At 38.3% G+C, this 23,142-nt stretch overlaps 2 protein-coding genes across 2 annotated transcripts in view; one reads left to right on the top strand and one right to left on the bottom strand.

The window, feature by feature from the left end:
* The window catches only part of Echdc1 (ethylmalonyl-CoA decarboxylase 1), a 28,708-nt gene extending 19,053 nt beyond the window's left edge, over positions 1 to 9,655 (top strand). The window contains exon 6 of the mRNA XM_059272610.1: positions 8,700 to 9,655. Within this exon, the coding sequence (XP_059128593.1) occupies positions 8,700 to 9,108 (409 nt within the window). The 3' untranslated portion in view covers positions 9,109 to 9,655. The remainder of the gene's footprint in view (positions 1 to 8,699) is intronic.
* A 1,432-nt stretch (positions 9,656 to 11,087) lies between these two features.
* Rnf146 (ring finger protein 146) lies at positions 11,088 to 19,236 on the bottom strand. The gene is made up of 2 exons (XM_059272609.1): positions 19,106 to 19,236; positions 11,088 to 12,314 (listed from the first exon to the last, which is right to left on the bottom strand). Coding segments are annotated over exons 1-2 (1,077 nt in total). The 5' UTR covers positions 19,108 to 19,236; the 3' UTR covers positions 11,088 to 11,239.
* Between the last annotated feature and the right edge of the window lie 3,906 nt (positions 19,237 to 23,142).

Here is a 23,142-nt window from a genome sequence, read left to right as displayed (position 1 = left end):
CATGTTCTTTCTTACTCTTTTCTTGCCTCATTGTAGATAGTGTAATTACATTTTACTTCTATTGACTACACACACACACACACACACACACACACACACACACACAGTGAGAGAGAGAGAGAGGAGATAAAGACAGAGACAGAGACAAAGAAACTAGTTTCCTTTAGTTTTGAATTAACAGTATGCATCTTAAAGTGGTCATAGCCCTCCATCAAATAATGAACTCTTTCATGTAAGTTGTTAGGATATTACATTATACATCATCTTTTTCTTGTATCCTGTTCTTTGGGTCTATTAATGTTTATTTTGCTTCTATGCATTGTAATGGCATGATTACTATGCTGTTTTTGTTTATTTGCTTTAGTCAATTATCATTTAAATAAATACATATAGTGAAAGTAAATTGCCATGCTAATTATATTTTCATCAGAAATATTTGGGTACATTATGCTGGGTTTTATTGATTACCAACCTGACAGAATCTAGAATCATTTCAGAGACAAACCACTAGGCATATGCATGAGCGATTACCAAAATTAGGTTGAGGTTGGAAGATCCACCCTAAATGTGGGCAGCACGGTTTCATGGGCTGGGGTTCTGGACTGTATTAAAAAAGGAATGAATGTGGAGCACCAGGACATATAGCTTTCTATAAGTGTGCATGCAGTGTGTAGAACTGCCCTCCCACTCCTGATGTTTTATGATAGACTGCACCCTCCCATTCCCAGTACCTTACCTTCCTCACCATGATGGGATGCACCCTCCCGTTCCTGATGGCAGACCTTCCTTGTCATGATGGAGTGTACCCTCATAAACTGAGCCGGAATAAAGCCTACCTTCCTTAATTTGTTTCTTGTCAGGGATTTTGACATCTCAATGAAAAACTATCACAGATTGCACACAGTCACTCTATGGATTTCTGTAAAGTATTCTTTAATGTCATAAATAAAGATGAAAATTCCCCTAACAAGGAATTTTTATGACATTAAAATTGTTTATTTTGTTCTGTGTTATTTGGCCAGTTTAGAAAGTAAGTTTTAATAAGACAGTCTATCATTTTCGTTCTATTGATATCAAACAAATCTTGTGTTTCATGGCTGTTACAAAATCAGAACCTAGGAGATCATGACTCAGTCAGAAGTAGGCACCTAGCAACACCTTTGCAGTCCCCTGCTTCCCCTCTGCATCACAGCCTCTCACTTCCATGCAGGGTTAACTTAATACAGGGAATATTATCATGATGTCTTTTATGACTTCCAGTCTTACAAACTAAATGTTCTGTAATAAATGTGTTTTCCCATTTTAACTTCTTATAAATAACATAGATTAATAGAAATGAGAGAGATGAGTCAGCAAACTCATAAGAAAAGTTTTTGTTTTTATTTGATAATTAAGGACTTGTTTCAGTTAACAGTTTTATTTATTACTCAGAAACTTTAAAATTGTTTGGATGTAGGAGACAATTTACCAAGACGTTCTCAATATCTTTGAAAACCAGTATAAGTGAGTGGCTCCATGGATACAGTGGGGAAAAAAAAAAACAGTTCTATCTTAGCACCCTCTGCTGGCAGGACTTCAGACTGCATTAGGTTGCTGCTTTGTTTTGTTCTTTGAGGAAGCAGTCACACTGGCTTTGTGGGGGTGTGAGACTAAATAGGAAATGCTTTCTGTATAAAGTGATACATGCTGGTTTATTTTACCCAGAAATACAAGTATAGAGTATATAATTCAAATATGTAATTATATAAATATAAAATATATTTAAAGAGTTCTAAGCTATGTGCTGACAGGTACTGATATACTTAATTTTCTTCCATAAGAATACAAGTTAAGAATTTATAGATGTTCACTGGAGAAAATAAAAATCCTTTAGTGTTATATCTGGTGGTGTTCTTCAACCATTTGCTAGACTTTTGTATCCATCTCTCATATTAATTTTTTTCTACATAATTTGGAAGTTAGGATTAGAATAAGAAGGAAAATATCAGATAAAACCACCAGAAACTACTTAATCTTTGAGATACTGTGTCATTTTTTTAGATTTAATGCATATTAGAATCTTACTGAATATTTGTTAGGATATTGATGATCATAACTCTCTTATCTCAGATGTACACAATAATGTACCCGAAGCACTTTTAGAACAGCTTCCCAGTAGAAGCATGGTTGTTTGTATGGAAGTCATCTCATCATTAATTGAACATTTTTACACCCATAGATGCCAGGTATAGCCATCTATAAAACACATATGTCTTGTGTTTCTAGAAATTTTTTCTAGTAGTATGTATTTGTTGTTAAAGAATTTACCCATAGCCAATTATAGTATCCCTCCTCCCAAATCAAAATTTTGCATTTTTTGTTATCATACTAAGTTACTTCAATCTGCCAAAGTACTTTTCCCTTAGAGAGAGAAGAGTACTTGGATGAAAATGTCAGTTGCATGAATTCCAAGCAATTAATTACCAGGGAAGTTATGTAAGTTAAAAGGGACAAAAAAATGCATTCTTTAAATAGGAACTTACCTTTTTAGTACAAAGCTATGAAAGCTTTTGGTCATCCACAATCAGAAATATTAAACATAAAGGCCCAGAAGCAAGGACTTTTTCAGTTTTAGATTGTATGCTCTTCTGAATGGCCTGATGAAGTCTGATGTCATTACTCGGTCTGCTCAGAGGTGAACTGTCCCCTTGTCTAGTAAAATGCTGGTGCCTGCTTGTTTTCATTAGTAGCTGTCTAGGTTATCAGAGCGTTTGCCAATGTATCACAGGACTTGTATTCAGGCAATTTTTATTTTACTTAATAATTGCTGTAGAATACAAGCACAATGATATTGGGAATTTGATTAGAGTATACAGTTAAAATTAGTCTATTTTATTAATGGTCTTAATCTTTTAACTGTACTTCATTAAATCAAACTTTCTAGTTAGTAAGTTTAGGGAAAATATATGTTTAGGGAAAATATATATAGTATTTGGTGCTAGGTGTCTTATCTTCTATAGTGAAAGGGGAGATAATGGAAACAATTTTTGTTTAAGCGAAAAAGAAATTGATTCTTCACCATAGAAGTTTGAAAAGTACCATCCTGGATTACTGTGCCCTTTTAAAGTCCACATTTCAAGAGCAGCTGTAGCATTAAAAGTGAGGAGTACTAGAGAGGATTCCCTACTGAATGACCTTTATAACTAGCTCTGGTTACAAGGAAGAAAGAACTCAATACAAGTCATGCTAGTTGATATTTTCTTCAGTGCCTTACCAGGTATCTCTGTGATGAAGGGTTTTAATTGGGTGTCTGCAAACAGCAAAAACTTTCATAGCTTTGTACTAAAAAGGTAAGTTCCCATCTAAAGTATGTATTTTGGCCCCTTTTCACTTACTTAACTTCCCTGGTAATTGCCTGGAATTCATGCAACTGACATTTTTATCTAAGCAGCTCTTCTATCCAGGGGAAAAGTACTTACGCAGATAGAATAACTTAATATGAACAATAACCCTTCTCACCACCTCGCAGTCACCAGCTGTTAATAAATTTAGTGTGTGCATGTGTCAGAGACATTCTCTTAAGCTAAAATTTTCTAGTTCTTTCCAAGAGAAAATGGCCTTAAAATATATATATATATATATACACACACACACTATACACACACACACACACACACACACACACACACACACACACACATATCTCTGAGTTCTCTGAGTTCAAGGCCAGCTGGGTCTACAGAGAGAGTTCCAGGACAGCCAGGGTTACACAGAGAAACACTGACTTGAAAAACCAAAAGATGATGATGATGGTGGTGGTGGGTGATGATGATGATAAAGGCAAAAAGACTGAGGCCTAGGAAAATAACCCAGTTATTAAACTGCTTGCTGTATGAGCATTAGGACCCAAGTTCAATCTCTCGCATGTACATAAACAGTCAGGCCTAGTAGTGCATATTTGTACCATTGCTGGGGTTGTGGATACAATCTCTGCCTACCCCTAGGGCTCACTGGCCAGCCAGTCTAGCCTAATGAGTGAGGTCCAGGTTCTCATGACAAATTGTCTCAAGATGGTTCCTTAGGAATGACACTTGAAGTTGATCTCTGGCATACACAACATCTGCACACATATCTGTGCACTCGCACGCACAGACACATACACACACACAAAACTTTAGTCTAGCCACCTAAGGCATCTACTTTTGACAGTCAAAAACATGTAAGCATTTTAATTATATATAAACTTATGGAAAGGTGGTAAGAATGATACAAGGAATTTCCCATACCATTCATAAAAATCCACTTATTTATTTTTTTTAAACATTGCTTTGATTGGTCTTTCTGCATTGTGTGTGTTTGTGTGTTTATTTCCCTTCTGGACTAAAGGTAAAATAGTCAAAATGTTCAAAAGTTACTTAGAATAGTTTCTTTTTTTTCCCTCTTTGGTGTGATTTTACTTTGAAAGCATATATACATTCAGTGTTTACATGAATTTTTTCTTACCATCCTTACTGAATTTTATGTTTTATTTTGGGAGGGGTGTCTGTGTGTGCACGCTTGTCCACGTGCACACATGTGAGGGACGGAGGGCAGTGTTGAATCTTCCTTTAATCCTCTCCATCTGAGTTTTAGAGATAGGGCCTCTTCTACCACTGTGGCTGGCCAGCAAGGCCCTGGGATCACCCTGTCTTTGTCCTCCAGCCTTGGGGCTGTAGACAGGTGCTGCTATGCCCAGCTTTTTTGGGCTTTGGGGATCCAAACTGAGGTCCTCATGTGTGTTCAGCAAGTACTTTATATAGTAAGCTGTCTCCCAGCCTCCGTGTTTTATGTTTTGAATATGCAGACTGTAATAATGAATAACTCAGTATACTTTTTAGTATTTTTAATACTATCTCATAAGAATACATTCCAGAATGTAGTGAGATTGCATCAAAAGTTAAATGAATAGTAGCAAGTTAGCATTAGTTCTTAACAAATTTTCCTTCAAGAAAAAATACTAGTCATGCATTGTTTGTCCTGTTTCACTTAACCTTTATAATACCACTGCTTTAAAATTTTTAAATATTTGTTGTTAACCTGTATTGCCTAGTTTTATAATCTATAATTTATAAACCTTAAAGACATACATGTCTGTTCTTTTTCTTTCATAATCAGTTTCAGTCTTCTACTTCAGCCCCGTGTGTAGTAGAACAAAGTTTTATTTTTCATTATTTGGAAAGACAAAAACATGCATCTGTCTTCTTGTCTCCATTCATGTGACCACCACTGAAGGACAGACAGCACACTACCATTTACTGCTGTGGTTCCTAACCTTCCTAATGCTGCAGCCCTTTAATACACCCTCAACCATAAAATTATTTTGTTGTTACTCCATAACTGTCAATTTGCTAGTTATGAGTCATATTGTAAATATCTGTGTTTTCTGATGGTCTTAGGTGACTCCTGTGGGAGGGCTGCTTGACCTCCAGAGGGTTCCCGACCCACAGGGTTGAGAATTACTCATTTACTGGGTTTCACTGTGTAAATATAGTTGCTTTAGTTTTGAATGCATTAAGGATTATGTAATATTAGACAAGGAAACAATTTAGAATTCTAGCAGACACAGTACTGACCTGCTTAGCGACTCTACTAACATAGTAAAAGCTAATACACAAAGCTGCTTATGTGTGAGACTACAAAACATACAACTTTAATATTTCTAAATAAAAATACAATGTAATACAGTATCAGAGGTTTTAAATAAAGCATACAGTTCCTCTAATATTATTTATAAAGTACATGTTCTATGTATTTGTTATATAAGAACACATTTGGTTCTTTGGCATGAGTACTATTGAATAGCTACTGTTTTATAGACAAGCAAACTCAGGGCCTTGGCTAAGTAACTTCTTAGGGTCTAAATATGATATTCCTCTTCCCTGTATGTCCTGTTTGTTGGCTGCACTGTATGGGGTGCAGTGTGCAGCCAGAGAGGCCATGTTAGGATTTCCAGCCTCACAGTCTAGCTGCGGCCCCATGTACTGCACAAGAAAGCTCTGTAGTCTTCTGGTTCGACACATATTCTTTTTTATTTCATGTCACTGTAAGTACCTTTCTTCATCATTGAGCACTTCTAAACTCCAGCTTTACTGTATACATTTTATAAAAAAAACTTCCTGTTTAGTAAAGTTTTAAGTTCATTTAACAATGTTCTTGGCCATGTTTGCTAACCCTGAAAATTAGGGTTCCCTCATCAGAAATCAGTAGCAGGGCAGAGTACCCTTTCCTGCAGTCAGCATTTGATCTGGCGTCCCCGTTCATGAGTAACAGTCAGGCCACAGAGACAGCCCAGCAGGTAAAGGGGCCTGAATTCAATCCTGCGTCCCACATGGCAGAAAGAGAGAACCACCACCCACAAACTAGAGACCTGTGCATGTGTGCTGTGGTGTGTGTGCATTTACACACATAAATAGTCTTCACCCAGTTGTGGGTAGTTTTTTCCTGTGATTGTTCCATCCAAATAGTAAGAAACATACCAACATCTGATGAATTTCATCTCTTCCTCGCCATTATGTCAGATACACTTAGAACTCCTATATCAAAGTCAGGGAGTTTAATAGTTTAATAAATTGAACATTATGACTTTATAATTATAAGGGATAAGTCTTCTATATAGGTTCATAGATTCTCCCTAGCATTGCAGGTGGTACTAGATAACTCATATGAACTCTACAATTATTGTATAATCCCATTTTATATGTTCCCATTTTGAGATATATCTTATTGATTGGGTCGTTTCCTCTTGAATTATATTTTCCAACACTGGAAACTTTACACTTTAACTCTGTGAGCCTATGACAGATCTTGTGAAAGGTTTCCTGCTGAGAGCTAGGTATGTCTCTCCCTGTCGAGATGCCCTGTTTTCTTGTCACCAGTGGATTTTTAAAATTATGTTTAATGCATACTAAAAGGTATGTCAATACAAGCATACTACTAGCTATGTAATTTATAAAGAGTGTATGTCAGATTATAATGCATGCTCTTACAAAGATTACTTGAGGATTTGTTAGTTGTAAAATAGGATTCAAGAGGGCATACTTGGGACAGTAAGATGGCTGGGTGGGTAAAGGCACTTCCCACCAAATCTGGCAACCCAGTCAAGTCCCATCCCCAAGACTCACGTGGTAAAAAAGAGAGAACCAGCTGACCTCCATACTTTTGCCATGGAATATGTGCCCACACATGTCCATGAAAAATGAATGTGATAAAACTTTTTAAACAAACATACATAATTGACCTTGAAAATAAAGAGGAGATAGCACATAAGGGTGGTTGCCTAGGTTATAACAACACATGGATGGCCGCTGTGACCACTCATGCAATGTCATCTGCGTTACACCGACACCCAGTGTCTCACTATTTTTATTCAGTTCTAGATGAATTTATTCCTGACGTCATTACTCTCTCAGCTGTGCTAATAGCTAAACCAGCACATTCCAATTCCAGAATTTGGTTGAAAGACTGGCATACTAGGTTGTTCTAGACTGGGCTCAAGAGTAACTATCATTTCTATTTCCACAATTATTAGATACTATATTTTGCAAATTTAATTTCTTCCCAAATTTTGGCAGATTCCTATTGTGGGGTTAGATTAAGATTCTTTTGACAGTTAGACTTGCTCTGCCTCGTACCCATTTAAAAGCCGTTGGTTGAAGCCATTTCCATAGTATTTGACTGCTGAAGTAATTGTTCATCATTGTGACATATTCTTGGTGGAAACTCTTCTCTGATGAGAAAGTTTTCCAGTGGATTAGTAGCTTCTGAGGAAATTCTCCAGTGCAGTGTTTGCTGACGGAAGGTCAGGCTGCAGTCAGAGCCTTGCAGAAATTCTCACTGCAATGTTTGCTGACGGAAGGTCAGGCTGCAGTCAGAGCCTTGGCACTAAAAGAACGAAGTCCTCCACAGTTGAATGTACAGTGTGTGGAAAGGCAACACTTCAGCTTTTCTTTCTTATAGTAAATAGTTTTGAAAACGATTATTCCTAAGAAAAACAGTAAATTGCACTTTGACATTTAGTTAGGTCAAATTAGGTTTTAACATAGTAAGTCTTCTGTTGATACATGCCAACAAAAACTGTCCACAGGCAACACTTCCTAAACACTACAGAACTTTATAGTATGCTGAGAGTATACAAGTAACTAGATGTGAAGCTTTTTTCGACACTCATCAATTAGAATGTTAACTCCGTTTATTATCTTTATGAATTACCCTGATCATAAAAACACTAGTTGGGGGATATAACTCCTCGTACAGGAGTTTAACTGCTCTTAGTCCAACCTAAGCCACTGCCACCTGCCTTACTGCTGCTCCTGCTCCTGCTCTGGTCTAGCTGTGATTCCGGCCTTGAGACATTGAGGCCAACTATCTGGGGTCAAGTCGTGGTGCTTCCATTGCATGCTTATTCAACCAGAAGATGAGAGTATTTATCTCAGTTACTCTCCGAATCTGTTAACATAAAGTTCCTCAAATGTGAAGCCTGAGTTCTTATTTTCAGAGTTTGGAAAAGCCGAAACAGAATGTTTTTAAAAGCAAATGTTTGTTGAATACTACGTGGTGACATTTTCCAACATTGTTTTTATATTTGCCTAAAAAGATCAATTTTCTATTGGAAGAGGAGCACTTACTACGTTATGGTTATAGTATATACATGTAGTTACAATGTTTCCTCTTTGTCTCCACAGGTTAATGACTGTGGAGAGCGTGATCAGATTTGTCCACAAGGAGATGGGGATAGTGCCAAGCTGGGGTGGTGCCAGCCGGCTGGTTGAAATCATCGGCAGCAGACAAGCTCTCAAAGTGTTAAGTGGGACCTTCAAACTGGATTCCAAGAAAGCTTTAAATATAGGCTTGGCTGATGAGGTCTTACAGTCTTCCGATGAATCTAAGGCTCTAGAAGAGGCCCAGGAGTGGCTAGAGCAGTTTGTCAGTGGGCCTCCAGAAGTCATTAGAGGTTTAAAGACATCTGTTTGTTCAGGCAGAGAGCTGTACTTAGAAGAAGCATTGCAGAATGAAAGAGATGTTTTAGGCACCCTGTGGGGTGGGCCTGCAAACCTCGAGGCTATTGCCAAGAGAGGGAAGCATACTAAGTAGTTTAAAATGTGGGTGTACTACAAGTTGATGCGCCTGAGATGGAGGGCGGTGATGATAGGAAAAATGAGCGGCAGAGTTCATTAGAAGTTAACGTCTTTCTTTTTTAACATTTGCTTAAAGTCACTTCTACCAATTTCTACATTCCTATAATAGTAATTCTCCTAGAACCAAAGGTCAATTTTCAAACAGGAAACCTATCCCTGGGCTTATCTTTTGTAACATACTTACAATTTAAATTTTAAGGCTGGGTCTTAAACTTATTTATGTAGCCAAGGGTAGTCTTGAATTTCTAATTCCCCTGCCACCACCTCCCAAATGCTGGTATATACTATTGTGTCTGGCCATTTTGTTCTTTCTTAAGTTGATGTAATTTACAAAAATAAAATTAAAAACAAAATAACAAGATCTCAATAAATGTGTCATATGAAGCAGAAAGCAGAGAGGATTAGAGGCATGCAAGAAATATTAGTCACTTGTTCTGCTCTGTACACTTAAAATACTGATGGAAATGGTCCTTCAATAAAGAAAAAAGTGCATTTTTGCTGAATTTGGAGCTTCAGTTGGTCTTTTTAACCCGATTTCAAATGACCCACTAAACAGTAAAAGCCACTACACAGAGCACTGACTGGCCGTACAAAGTAGCTTTGCATTGTTCCCTGGAATTCTCAAGCCAGTGGTAAAATAGTACTATTGATGGTGTTTTACAATTGAAATTATTAAAGAATCAGGAAGCATCCGTAAACAGTAATTTTCATTTTTACCAGATTTTTGAATAATACTTAACTTTAATTCTTATGTAGCTGTCTTTTAATACTAAATTTAATAAAAACACGTAATTGAAACATTATGTTCAACCCAGAATTCACTTCTTTAAAATGTATGTCTAAGAATTAAGTTCTTCTGACCTGTCTCAACAAGAGGTAAAAGATATTTAAAGTAGTGGCTTTTTTATTGTTTGTTTTAGCACTCAGTTAACTTGATAATCCTAATAAAGAGAATTCAGAAGTATGTACCCACAGGATCCCACCTTGTAAAGGAAACACAGACAGACATGATTTTTCCAGAGACAAATTCTCCGTTTTGTGTTCACCAATACTTCCTACCTTGCCAAGCCATTAGAAAGTGGGCTTATTTGATCTATAACATCATGCTTCTAAGTTTTCTGTGGATCCCAGACAGTAATATCACTGATAGAGACTGGTAAAGGAAATGTAAAATTAATAGTATCAGCTGCTTGAGAAATTTAAATCTCACGGCCTTTGGGTCTTTTTCCACATCTTTTTATTCCAAACACAATGCCATAGATAGCTGCTCTGTACACATTCTCCTATGAAGAAATCAGACTTCTGGGTAGGGACAAATTGAGCGAATACAATCAATTCAAACCCCACCTTTTAAAAAGCTCTTTAGTCACAAATACCAAAGTACCCCCATCCCTTTTTCAGACTCAAACAAGAAACATTATTTTTGATAAACTCTAGTATTTATTAAATTATAAAGTTTTTTTTTAATCAAAAAGAAAAACGCAGACTAAGAGAAACCTCAAAGTACAAGGACAAGACAGCAAGTCCTATGGAAAGGAACAGCATGAAGTGTGTTACAGATCCGGAAACAACTTATTAGCTGCGGCTTCACATCTCTATTGCAGTAAGACCAACTATAAAGGAGTCGTTAGTCATCTATTTTTAAATCCCAAATCCACATCTATTTTCCACATGAAGCTTCCTGCTCATAATGACATCCAATATCTCACAGGTGCCAAGTTTTAGTAATGATTTTATACCAATCCATGCAGAAAAATAAGGTAGTGCAAGGGTCAGATGAGAACCATTAATGCACAGGTACACACTGGCCAAAAGAACTAAAGACTTAAAACAATACACTATAAAGTAAACAGAGGTCAAGAAAACTCTGTTATTACTGAACAGCTCTCCAATATCAACACCCCAATTCCTCACATTAAATAAATTTCAACAGAGACATGTTAGACATTTTAATTTCAGGTCTGTCCTTCCCATATCCCTTCCCACCCCAACTCCCACAATGCACTACTAAGGATGAGTATAATGTTATGTGGGCAGAAATTTACAGGTATCCATCTCACCCTCGAGTGTGGCACTGGAGACGGTGTTCAAACCTCTGTCACTGTGCACTGTCCATCAGGCCTTCTCGATCTGACATTGACACTCATGGTTCCACCCCCTGCTACTGATCGGTCAGTCCCCGATCGGTCTGATCGTTCAGCTACTGTCTGGTTTGCATTTGAAACCAAAAGTCTCTGCTGGTTCAAGGAGTGTGGTGCAGCCACCACAGGGGCATCCTCACTATCGCTACTGGCATCCGATTCAGTTTCTTCAACGGAAGTGTCTGGTACTCTGCCAGAAGATGGTGATTCACGATCTTCTTCTCCTTCACCTCTGTGACTCCGTTCAGCTATGCTGTCTCCACTGAGTTGTAAATGAGCAAAAGAGTCTTCCAGAGAAGTGCCTGCATCCGGGGATGGTGTTACGGGGCTGGTTAACTGACCATCAACTGATGTTAGTGGTCTTGAGGAAGACGGCACTGGAAGCTGAACAGAAGCTCCAGTCTGTGCTGATACACTGTCCGCACCATCAGCAGAGCTTTCTCTTGCTAGACTCACAGTATTAGTGTCACAGTCCAGCCTAAGTCCAGCTACTCCCTTCTTTGGTATATCTATTATATCTCGCTTAATCTTCCTGCGACGTCCATGTTCATTTCTCCTATACTGAACCATGTTTTCAAGATCGGCAACATAGAGAAACCCAGCAATTAGCATTTCCGTGTTCTTTTTACCTTTGGAAAAAGCATCTTCCAGCTCCCGACTAGTGCGCTCATCATACTGCCACCACCCGTTTCTTCCTTCATAATACCACGCATATTCACCATTTCCTCTACTTGCAGCCTTAAGTTCTTCTGGGGACAACAAGGTTGGCCTATCCAGGAAATCCTCAGGAATCTCTTGTCGACAAAGAGCACATCGCTTCCCAAGCCATGAAGCGCCCTTTACACACAGATAACAGAAAACATGCTTACAGGGCAGACTGACGGGATGAACACACGTTTGCAGGCAGATGGCACACTCGGGAACTGTTAGAGAAGGTGCAGCGCTAGAACAGGACTCGCTCGCCTTCTTATTTGTAGGAAGCATATTTATCGAGTGATCAATTTCACCACAGCCAGCCATCCTAGGAAATGAGAAGAACAAAGGGAAATCAGGTTTAAACTTCTCTAAGATTTTAAGCCACTAGTTCAGAAACTACCCAATAAGCATCTATTCTATGCAAACCACATGCTATACAAGGAAGATATAAAAATGAAGAGAGACCAGCAAATTCAAAGCCAGCATGGCTCCATAATGCCCTATCTCAAACACAAGATGGGAGACAAAGAGAAAGAAAACAGGAAAAACTCAATATATGTAACAATCCCTTTTCATTTGTAGCTGTCACTCATCAGTTTTTACTAGCAGGAACCAATAAAAAGTATAGTTATTAAGAAAAAAAGCAAAAATAGAGCAAGGCACATCAGTATATTTTAAATATTGTTTCTACCCAGCCACAGAATTTGTAAGACATAACTAAATGCAAACATTTAAAAACATGAAATCTACTCCAAATTGACTTCAGAATCAGTATGAAGAGAAGCAGAAAAACAGCTAGGTCCTTCAACCTCATAACCCTAGACGAGAGCAATTTACAGCCTTTCTTTTACTTAGCAATTAGGTTACGATACTAGATGTTTATACAAGTCAGAAATTTAGCTCCTAAACTGCCCTTCTGCCTCATATTAATATCATCTCTCCTGTCTGCCAAATCCATGTACCACCACCCATCCTACCCTTCCAAGTCGTCAAACATCGATTATTAAACCGCTGCATATGCCTTTTAATTCAGCCACACGTTCATCTCTAAGGGTGCCTTAAATGGTCTGGCTCATTTAAATGCCTTAAATCGTCTCACACCATCTTCATGTCCTATGGAAATTCCCTCTAATCAGGCATCTAGCCATCCTGTGGACTACCTCCAGTGTGATTTATGTATTTCGATATAGGACCTTGCAAATGTTTGTGAAAAGAAAACACACTTTTAAAAGCAAAACCATGAATGTATCATATTGTAAAATAAATATTTAAGTTTCATTTTATTTTAATTCAGCTCAAATAGCTAGTTCAAAACTTTTTCAATACAAGACACTTACACGTACATACCTTGTCAGTATGAAAAAGTTCTGTCAGTGTACTTATATTCAGTGCTGAGAAAGCACAACAAAGCCCAACAATGGAAAGTATAACATGAAGCAAGACACAGTGAAACCAGTATTAATAATCCAAGTCTCAGTTTCCTTTATTAATACATGGTTTTAGTCATCCAGGAAAACCGGGAGCTTAAATTTCATTACTTGAAAATTACAAGGTTCAGGTAAAAATCACTAATAATAATAATAATAATAATAATAATAATAATTAGTTTCTAAAGTTCTATGAAAGTTCCACATAATCATGAAAGAAAATGAGGAGGTGGAGGAAAAGTTTTGCCAACTTGGTTGTAGTGAACTTAACACACGTAAAAGCTTTGGAATTTTGAAAAGCGATTTTATTTTTGTAGATGTATGTGCATACATGTGTTTGGGGGTGCCTGCAGAGGTCAGAAGAGAGCTCCTGATCACCTGAAGCTTGGAGTTGCAGGTGGCTGTGAACTGTCAGATGGGATGTGACTCCTGGGAACTGAACTCTGTCCCTCTACAAGGGCAGCAAGCACTCTTAACTGCTGAGCCCTCTCTCCAGTCTGGACACTTGGAACTTTTGCCTTATTAAGAAAAGCGTCTACTAAACACCTACCAGTCCATTAACAGTGTTGTAATCTAATGACAAATAGGATGTGTAGTCTGTTAAATAAGGAAATGTATATGCAAGCAGAAAACTCACAATATGAAGTGGTGAAAATGTGTTAAGATACTAAAGCAATAAGCGGAATGGACGTAAGAAGTTTGAGATGGGCAGGTGGGGGGGTTGGATGGTAGGGATTTCAGACAGGGACATACACAAGGTCCTGAATCAAGTAAGCAATGAGTGACAGGAGTGGAGCTAAAAGGTCACCTAGAAAACAAATCATAAAAGCCTTATTTTACTAAGCTAAACAAACAGGACTTAACTGTTATTCCAGGAATTTCCACACAGGAAACCACAGATAAAAAGGAAGAGAACAGAGTTGACTAGAGAGGGGAACAAAGACTGGAGAGGACAGGTGCGAGTCCCACAGTCCCCGAGATTAGAACTCATTAATCAACTGCTGCTGAAATGAGGGACAGCCTCTACCAGTTCATTCTGCTGGGCTAAACAAACCACTTCAAGCTGAACTACCATGAGGACTTGGGCTTTTTGTCCAAGATACTCCAAACTAGATGCAGCGGCTACACGAGGGATAGCTAATAAAAGTAGTTTACACATTAAAACTGAGGAAGAGTATCCTTTGGCTTTCCTCAGAGCCCACTCAATCTTGTATCCTAGAAGTCGGCCTTTTCCTAGAACACTAGTTTCTCCAAAGACACATGTTCAAAATGATACTAATCTGTAAAGGAGACTGCAACACTGTACCTATGGGAAATCATCATAGAATAATGTATTCGTTATTTTTCAACCCTTAATGACATTACCAACTAAGGACCTCGACCAGAAACTTTCTATTACAGAAATCAGAAAAGTATAACTTCTTTCTAACTCACTCACATAAATCAAGCAAATACACCTTAATGTGCTTCTCACTATAAGAGCTTCAAGCTGTTTTTGTTGTGCTTTCAGAACTCAAACTTGAAACAAGAACATTCACAAGTATAAGCATGTTTGTTAATTAACCCGTCCCCAGTGCCATCTATCCCTTCCTTGCCCAACCCAAATGAACTGACTGTGCACACCTTTCGTTAAGGTCTCAAAAACCTTCACTCCTTGGAATTTAAATCAAAGAAATTAATTCTAATGAAATTTTCCCCTCACGTGTATGTGTGGTGTGTGTGTGTGTGTGTGTGTGTGTGTGTGATATGCATGTGGGTGAAGCACATGTGGGTCCATGTGTGTGGTCCTGTGTGCATGGAGACCCAAGGTTGACTTCTGGTTTTTCTCAATTGCACCCCATCTTTTTGATATTGAGGCAGTATCTCTCAATAGAACCACAGCTCACCACAATGGCTAGTCTGGCTTGCCAGCTTGCTCTGAGGATGCTGTCTCCGCCTTCTAAGTGCTGAAACTGCAAGCTGTCCTGCCCACCTTGTGACTATGTGGGTGCCAGGGATCTGAACTATGGTCCCTACATTTGTACAGCAAACACTTATGAGCTGAGCACAACAGACACCAGGGAGCAAAAAGGAGGAGGAAGTGGTCACCTGCAGGGAAGGGCACATGAGTTCAGACACTCACTCTCAATGCTAATGGCTCTTAAAACAGATTTTACGTCACAATCTTATTAAGAATGTGATGAACTCTTATTTAAAAAGGTTAAGGATCTTTATAAAACTGGTCCATATATATAATCATCCAGTTATGAGTCATCAACACATACATGGTTCTTAAAGCCAAATGGGTAAATGACCAAATTAAATTTGTAGCAAGAGCAGGAAAATCAGGCAACAACCTTGGGTTACCCAACACTTACAAATCATAAGCAGCCTGCATGAGATTTATAGAGTGCTCAGAGGAAGACGGGAAACTGACAACATCCCCCCGCCCCAGGAGAGGGCAGGAGGGAGATGTCTACCAAAGCAAGTTAGCGCAGAAACTGCAGCTCCACATACTACCTTGCTGCTCTGACTGCCAGAGACCACCAAGCTTGCTCCCAGTAACGCAGTAGCCAAAACATCTTTATTTCCCATTGCCCCAAAGGGTGTTATAAAACTTCTTCAACCCTCTCAGTTATGATGAAACACTTTGACTCCTGTTATCACTGACCACTTACACAAGCCAAAGAATCATCAGCAAAACACAGCTGTACTTGTACTCTGCTTTACTGCCATTCCTCCTGGTTCAGGATGGGGTTCTGCCAGCTGTTTCCAAAACTAGCCCTTAATTTTTGTAATCAAACAATGCTCTAACTCCTCTAGAACTCTGACCAGCATCTCAAATTAATTTCATGACCTCCTTTAGCCTTAATATACTTGCACCCATTTCTTTTCTCAATCCCTTTGTTTTTCATTTGGACTCCAGCACATTCTCAATTCATCTCTTTCATTCTGTTCCCTTTTCTCTAGGACCTCTTCAATGTCAGTACTTCCTCAAGACTACAGGTATTCCTTGTTGTACACATTAAATGCTTAATTGGTATTCTGAGCGTCTCACATGTTTGAGTCAATGTGACTCCTCACACTTCATATCTGGAAATACTCCACTTCAAGCCTGTATTTCTGACTCTGTATTCCAAAATTCCACCTCAACACTCTAGACATCTGAAATAAACACAACTGAAAACAAACTTTCCTGCTCCCTAAGTCCTGGATCTTTACCTTTGCTCTCCACTTTGGATAAATCACCATTCTTAGTGCTCACCTAACCCCTGGCCACAACTCCTTTAGTGTGATTCTTCATTCCAAAACCTGTGAACTTAATTCCAGACCCTTAGATAACCCTTGCACAAAATACTAACTTTTTATTAGTATTTTCAGTATTGGTATTTTTAGTATATTTAGTATTAGTTAGTAATAACTACTAACTAATAAGAAGCTTCCAGGAGACTCCAGTCTTCTCTCTCCCTGGCTTCTCCTCCTCCCATTCATGTGTATTAGTCACGTCTCAACCTTTAATAGTTTCCTACTGTATACATAAACCAATAGAAGTTCCTAAGCATAGAATTTCAAGATCATTGATACAGACTTTTGTAGCATAAATTCTAATTGTCTTATAATAAAAACCCAGAGTCAGATGTAGGGGTAAATGCTGAAAGATCAGAGAAGCAGAGCAAGCCACAGCCACCTCGTCTTACCTCAACAACTCCTCAGCCTGAAAAGATCTCTAGTTCCTGTCTCCTCCTGCCTTCTATTTCTCTCCCTGCTCAGCCATATCACTTCCTGTCTCCACCTCCCTTTTGCTGGGATTAAGGTGTGAGATCCCAAGTGCTGGGATCAAAGGTGTGTGCCACCACTGCCTGGCTCTGTTTCTCTTTTAAATAGGATCAATCTTGTGTAGCCAAGAGTGGCCTTGAACTCACAGAGATCCATCTGTCTCTGCCTCCCAAGTGCTGGGTTTAAAGGTGTGAGATCCCAAGTGCTGGGATTAAAAGTATGCCACTACTGCCTGGTCTCTATGGTTCTAGTGTCTTAGCTCTGCATTCTGATCTTCAGGCAAGCTTTGATAGATCATAACAAAATATTACCACATGCCCTAAAACAGTTAAAATCTTAGCCATACTATTTTTATGTTACCACTTCCTAAAACTTGCTTAAAGATAGGAATTAGCTAGTGTGCACTTTCCTAGAAATCTGAACCTAGGGGTCTGGATTTGGGCTCAATAGTCTGTGTTTCTAAATAAGTTACCTCAAGGGATTATTTTCAGAGAAACTTGGTAAACACTGTTCTAAGGGAATGACTTAATTTCTCTAATTCTGCTTCTTCAACAGTAAGTAAGGCTACTCATATTTAAAGGTTAAATTCAACAGCTCAAGGAAAATACTCACCAGGCACCTAATATACTAACTACTAAATAAACATTCACTCCTCTAATTCTGATGGTTTTCTTCCACTCTATTCTTGCATATGCTATCAGTTCCTAATGATCTAAAATACCTTGATGTCAGGATCTGAACCCCTTTCTTGTTCTCTTCACTCTCCATCCTTTACATGACATTACTTTCTTCTTCCTCTCAGTTCCAAACACAGCTTTTCTTACTCTTATCTCAATATAGTATCTGTACTACCACTTAATTGGTAATATATTTGTCTCAGCTCATTTACTAGGCTATAGTGTGTTCCTTGATGATCAACATTTAAATATTTACAAAATTAAACCTACCCCACTACCACACACAGGGGTAAGGGAGTGCAGGGGGATGGAGGAATCTGTCTCAGTGGTAGGAGTTTGCCTAGCAAGCACAAGGCCAAGGCCCTGAATTTGACTCGCAATCCTGCGTGCGTGCGTGCGTGCGTGTGTGTGTGTGTGTGTGTGTGTGTGTGTGTGTACAATGAGTTAGGGAACAGGCGGATACAAAATATACAAGATTCACTGGCTCCAATTTTAAAGAAAGTAACTTTTGGCATCATTTTTCTCTTATCCAATTCTCAATACTGACTTAGAATGATATAGTCATACTTTTAATGTCAGCGTTAACATACTGATTAAGGAGGTAACAAACTAGTTTCTGTGTCAAAACTTGGAAACTGTGAAACAGTATCTGCAAGAGTCCTTCTGGTCCAGGAATTTGAGTACTGTAACGATCAAGACTGAAAGTCAACAAGGTTTTCATTTTCCATGATCTAGAACTAGGGTGTTGATTGTTGGAAATGTTTCATGAAATTTATTATGAAATTTACTATGAGTAGGTTTAAGATTGTCAAACACCTGAAGACATGTTACACAAAGCCTAAATGACAGGAAAACACAAGTAATGAGACTACAAAGTAGAGTGAATTGATATGAATAAAAAATGATGTGCTAATTTTCAAATCATATGAAAAACCCTTAAATTTCACAAAAACAAACTTTTAGTAATTAGTTCTAAAATTCGGAAATCTTTCTCAAGTAAATTACTATGCAAAGTGAAAGTGGGATCCAGCTTTTCAGCCTTCACTTATCATAGTTTCCTTATGTGAACACAGTTAGAAATTTTGATAATAATCATTAGTGTGACTAGGGCTGCTAACTCTATAAGGCACTGGTAAGTTAATACAAAATTTCATTTTGCATAACTAAAACTAAACACAAGTGTGGTTCTCTGCATTTATCCTCCTTGCCCAATTTGAGGTGTGCGAAAGCCATGGCACTGTAGATGCTGTACTTACATTTCTATCACAGATCCCACAGGCACCTGTCACAAAAATAAAACATCTTCTTTACCAGCTGTCAGCCAACGTAGAGGGTTTTCTCTTCCACAGCCGGTTCATTCTCTGTACTGCAAAAGAAAAACAGTATCAATAGCAACCACTCCACAAATTAAGATCAGTAGAATTAGTCAAGTACGATCCTTTAACAAAATATAGTGGCAAATTTTATTTTAAAATTAAAATAAAAATAAAGATAAGGGGGCTGGAGAGATGGCTTAGAGGTTAAAGAGCATTAACTGTTCTTCCTGAGGTCCTGAGTTCAATTCCCAGCAACCACATGGTGGCTCACAACCATCTATAATGAGATCTGATGCCCTCTTCTGGCCTGCAGGCATACATGCAGACAGAACACTATACATAATAAATAAATAAATCTTAAAAAAATAAAGACAAGGAACAAGGATACTTTCTTTTACCACTGCTGTTAACATAATGGAAGCTCTAGCAGAGAAATTAGACTGAAGAAGCAATGAAGGCATACAGATTAACAGAGAATACGTTTTTAAAATGTACATCTGAGAGGAGGAAAAAAAACATTTTCTTTATATGGCATTCTAAGTTGAATAACCAAGATAACTAAGTCCAGCAAAGTTGTAGATTATAAGTTACACACACACACACACCAACCAAAAATAAAACAAAACTCCAGTATTGTTTCTATATAATAGCAATCAACAATATAGAAATCAAAGAAAAATATCCATTTATAACAATATCTAAAGCAATATATTAGTTTTGGATTGACTCAATCAAGACTTGTTTGAAAATGATAACATATTACTGAAGTAAATAAAATAGGGCTGAATAAGTAAAAAAGGAAACAGTGTTCATAAACTGGAGAATGCGAGAAGACAAATGATTCTCATTGGAGTGATCTACAGATTCAATATATTAAAATCTTAACAGTCTTTCTGCATAAATAGAAAAGCGAGTCCTTAAATTCACATGGAATTAGCTAAGAAAATCCTGAAAAATAACTACCACTTCCAAATGTCACAACTTACTACAAATCTGGACACTAAGATACTATGGTACTGGCATTATACATAGAGAAACATGTCAATAAAATGAAATTAAAAGAATCCAGAAATGGGCTTGGAGAGATGGCTCAGCAGTTAATAAGAGTACCTTACTGTCCTTGCAGAGGACCCAGGTTTGGGAATCTCAGTACCCACACAGCAGCTCACAACCACCTATAATGTCAGTTCCAGAAAATCTGATACCCTCTTCTGGCCTCTACAGGCTGTTACATGTATGTAATACATATAAACTAATGCAGGTACACACATACACTCACACACATTAAAATATGTAAATGAATCTTTTCACTAAATGCAGAAATAAACATATAACCAAATAATCTTTGGGAAAGTATATCAAGCTTGTTTAATGGGGAAAGAGTATTTCCTCAATAAATGTTGGGACAACCAATTTATACCATACTTCACACAACACATGAAAATGAACTCAAAGTGGATCAATGACCAAAATATCATAATCAAATCCTCTTCAAGCACTGGAACACACAACACAAACAACATAGGGAACAAAAGGAATATACACATTAGACCTTATCAGAAAAAGGAAAACAACAGACAACTTATAGAAAAGACGACCATTTTGAAAATGAAGGCTTACTATTCAGACTACTTAAAGAACTCTCATAGCTCAATGAATAACAAAAACAAAAAAGCACCAGGCATGAGACATCACTTTTTTAGGGGGAGAAAAGGACCAGTGAGCACATGGGAAGGTGCTTAGTACTAGTAGTCATTAGTAGAATGTAAATCAGACTCCCAGCTATGTGTCTAGAGAGAGTAGAAATACGTGTGGGTGAGGATGCAGGAAAATTAAGGCCTTTGATGGTGTCTTTCCTGTGTGTATTTGATAACTGTAACACACCCTAGCAATCCCACTGCCAGATACATACCAAAAGAATACCAGGACTCACATAGGGATTCATATACCAAAGTTTATAACAGAATTATAAGTCAAAGGTGGACACAAAGTATCTGTTTGCAGATAAAGGAAACATGGCATTTAACAGTATACTATTCAGAACAAAATAAGAATGTAGTTCATCCAATATGGATGCACCCTGAAAACAAAATAAGCTAGACACAAAGACTGTATACAGTCCTAAATGAATGGGGAACTTTATAGAGATAACTTAAGTGTTACCAAGACCAGGAGGAAGACAGTATAGGGAGCCACTACCTCAAAAGTATATATTTTCTGTCTGGAATATGAAATATTTCTAGAAATACATAATAAGGATGGCTATACAACATTGTAATAAAATTAGCTATATTGAGTCGTACATTTAAAAGTGGTTAAAGAGTAGTGTGTGTCATAATTCTTACATTCTACTACAATAAATATTTTAAGTAAAATAAACAAGTTCTGTATGAACAAGTCAAAATGGCAACAGGCTCTCCTTAATACAGAATGAGTCAGCATCACTGCCTTCCTACACAAGCGGTATAGCACATTAACTGAAGGGTTCTGCTATTTACATGCACCAACACACCCAATTTGACAAGCTTTATTCTCGCGGGCCGCAAGAATATATCACAGAAATTCAGCTGTATATTAAAACTGAACTTTGACCGGCCAAGGGTCTGTCAAAAGGCAAAGCCATTTATTATGAATATTTGGTGTTACTCAGCCTTTAATATTCCAGCTGTCTTCTGCTATGAAATCCTTGTGTGCCCAGACCTATTGGTAAACAGTTCAGCTCCCTAGACCTGCTGAACCTACTAAGTTACTAACTCCCCTGCTGAGCTTAGGAGACAAGCTGGCGGGAGATGCCTAGCTTTGTTTCCTGTGCTAATGACCATCCCCTGGCCTTGCGGAGTCCTAGAGATTCTCCAGAGAATTTTGATTGAGAACAAAAGAGGTTTTTACATACCAAGGTGAGAGATAAAACAACATTCCTGAGGAGGCAGGGAACCACGTGCCCAGGGAAAGAAAGGACAGGCATTTTCTGTAGACAAAGACTGAACAGCTTGAGAGAGAAGAAAGGATGACAGAGGTTCCATAGAGGGTGGGTCTCCAGTAGAGTTTTCTGAGTGCCAGGGTAGAGAGTAGCAGAGCGGGAGAAAGAGGACACAGAGGACGAAGATGAGGCTGGAAGCATAGGAGTTAGTCATCAGCAGGACTATGAGCTGGGGAACTGGACGGAACTGTAGTTATGGAGACAGGATTTCATCCCAGGGAAATAGAGTAGACCGATATAGAGCTTGGTATGTCTAGAGTTGTTCCTGCCTTGAATGCCTGGTGGAGCTATAGCTGAATTGATAGAATTTTGTCTTAGAGGAATAAAGTTAACAGACATAAGAACATAGTATATGTAGATTTTTTTTTCCCCCTGATATCGCACGCCGGACATAGCAAAGCCCCCTTGGAACCTGGGGAATCGATACTTTATGCCATCTTCCTCTCAAGCTACCTCTTGTCCGGGAATCCACAAACACCATCAGCCTCTAGTTCTTCTCATATAGTATTCCTTCCTGTGCTTCTAAATGCGTACTTCAAGGGCACATCATCTCATGTAAAGCTTACTTCAAATCATGCACATGATCACTGAAGAAATGAGCAACTTCACAGTAAAGTAAACCTAGCAGAAGAGAGACCTGGATCCTGTCTTTCTGTTCCATAAGCCTCTCACGGTTGGAACGATCTCGATAACCTATTAAAACTTCAATGGCTAAAGATAAATGGAGCACGTGTACAAGCCACCTTTCCCCATCAAATGTTAAGAGAACAAAGAATCAGTTTCAAAGCCAAAGAATGTCCCAAGTAACTGGCTAACTAGGGTTTCTAGGAAATGTGCTTCCCTTTGCTCTGGCTTTAGATAACATGGATACACTATTCTACTTCTTCCTACCAGGTTTTTCACTGCCTTCATGGTGCCAAAACGTTCAGTGGGATCACAGGATTCTCACCGCACGTCCAGACACTGTCACTGTCTCACAATGCCATCTGCCCCCATC

Source organism: Peromyscus eremicus, chromosome 8b, assembly GCF_949786415.1.
Source record: "Peromyscus eremicus chromosome 8b, PerEre_H2_v1, whole genome shotgun sequence".
NCBI classification, from domain to species: Eukaryota; Metazoa; Chordata; class Mammalia; order Rodentia; family Cricetidae; genus Peromyscus; species Peromyscus eremicus.
Note: the sequence above shows the minus strand (reverse complement) of the source record. Positions and strands in the feature narration are given on the sequence as shown.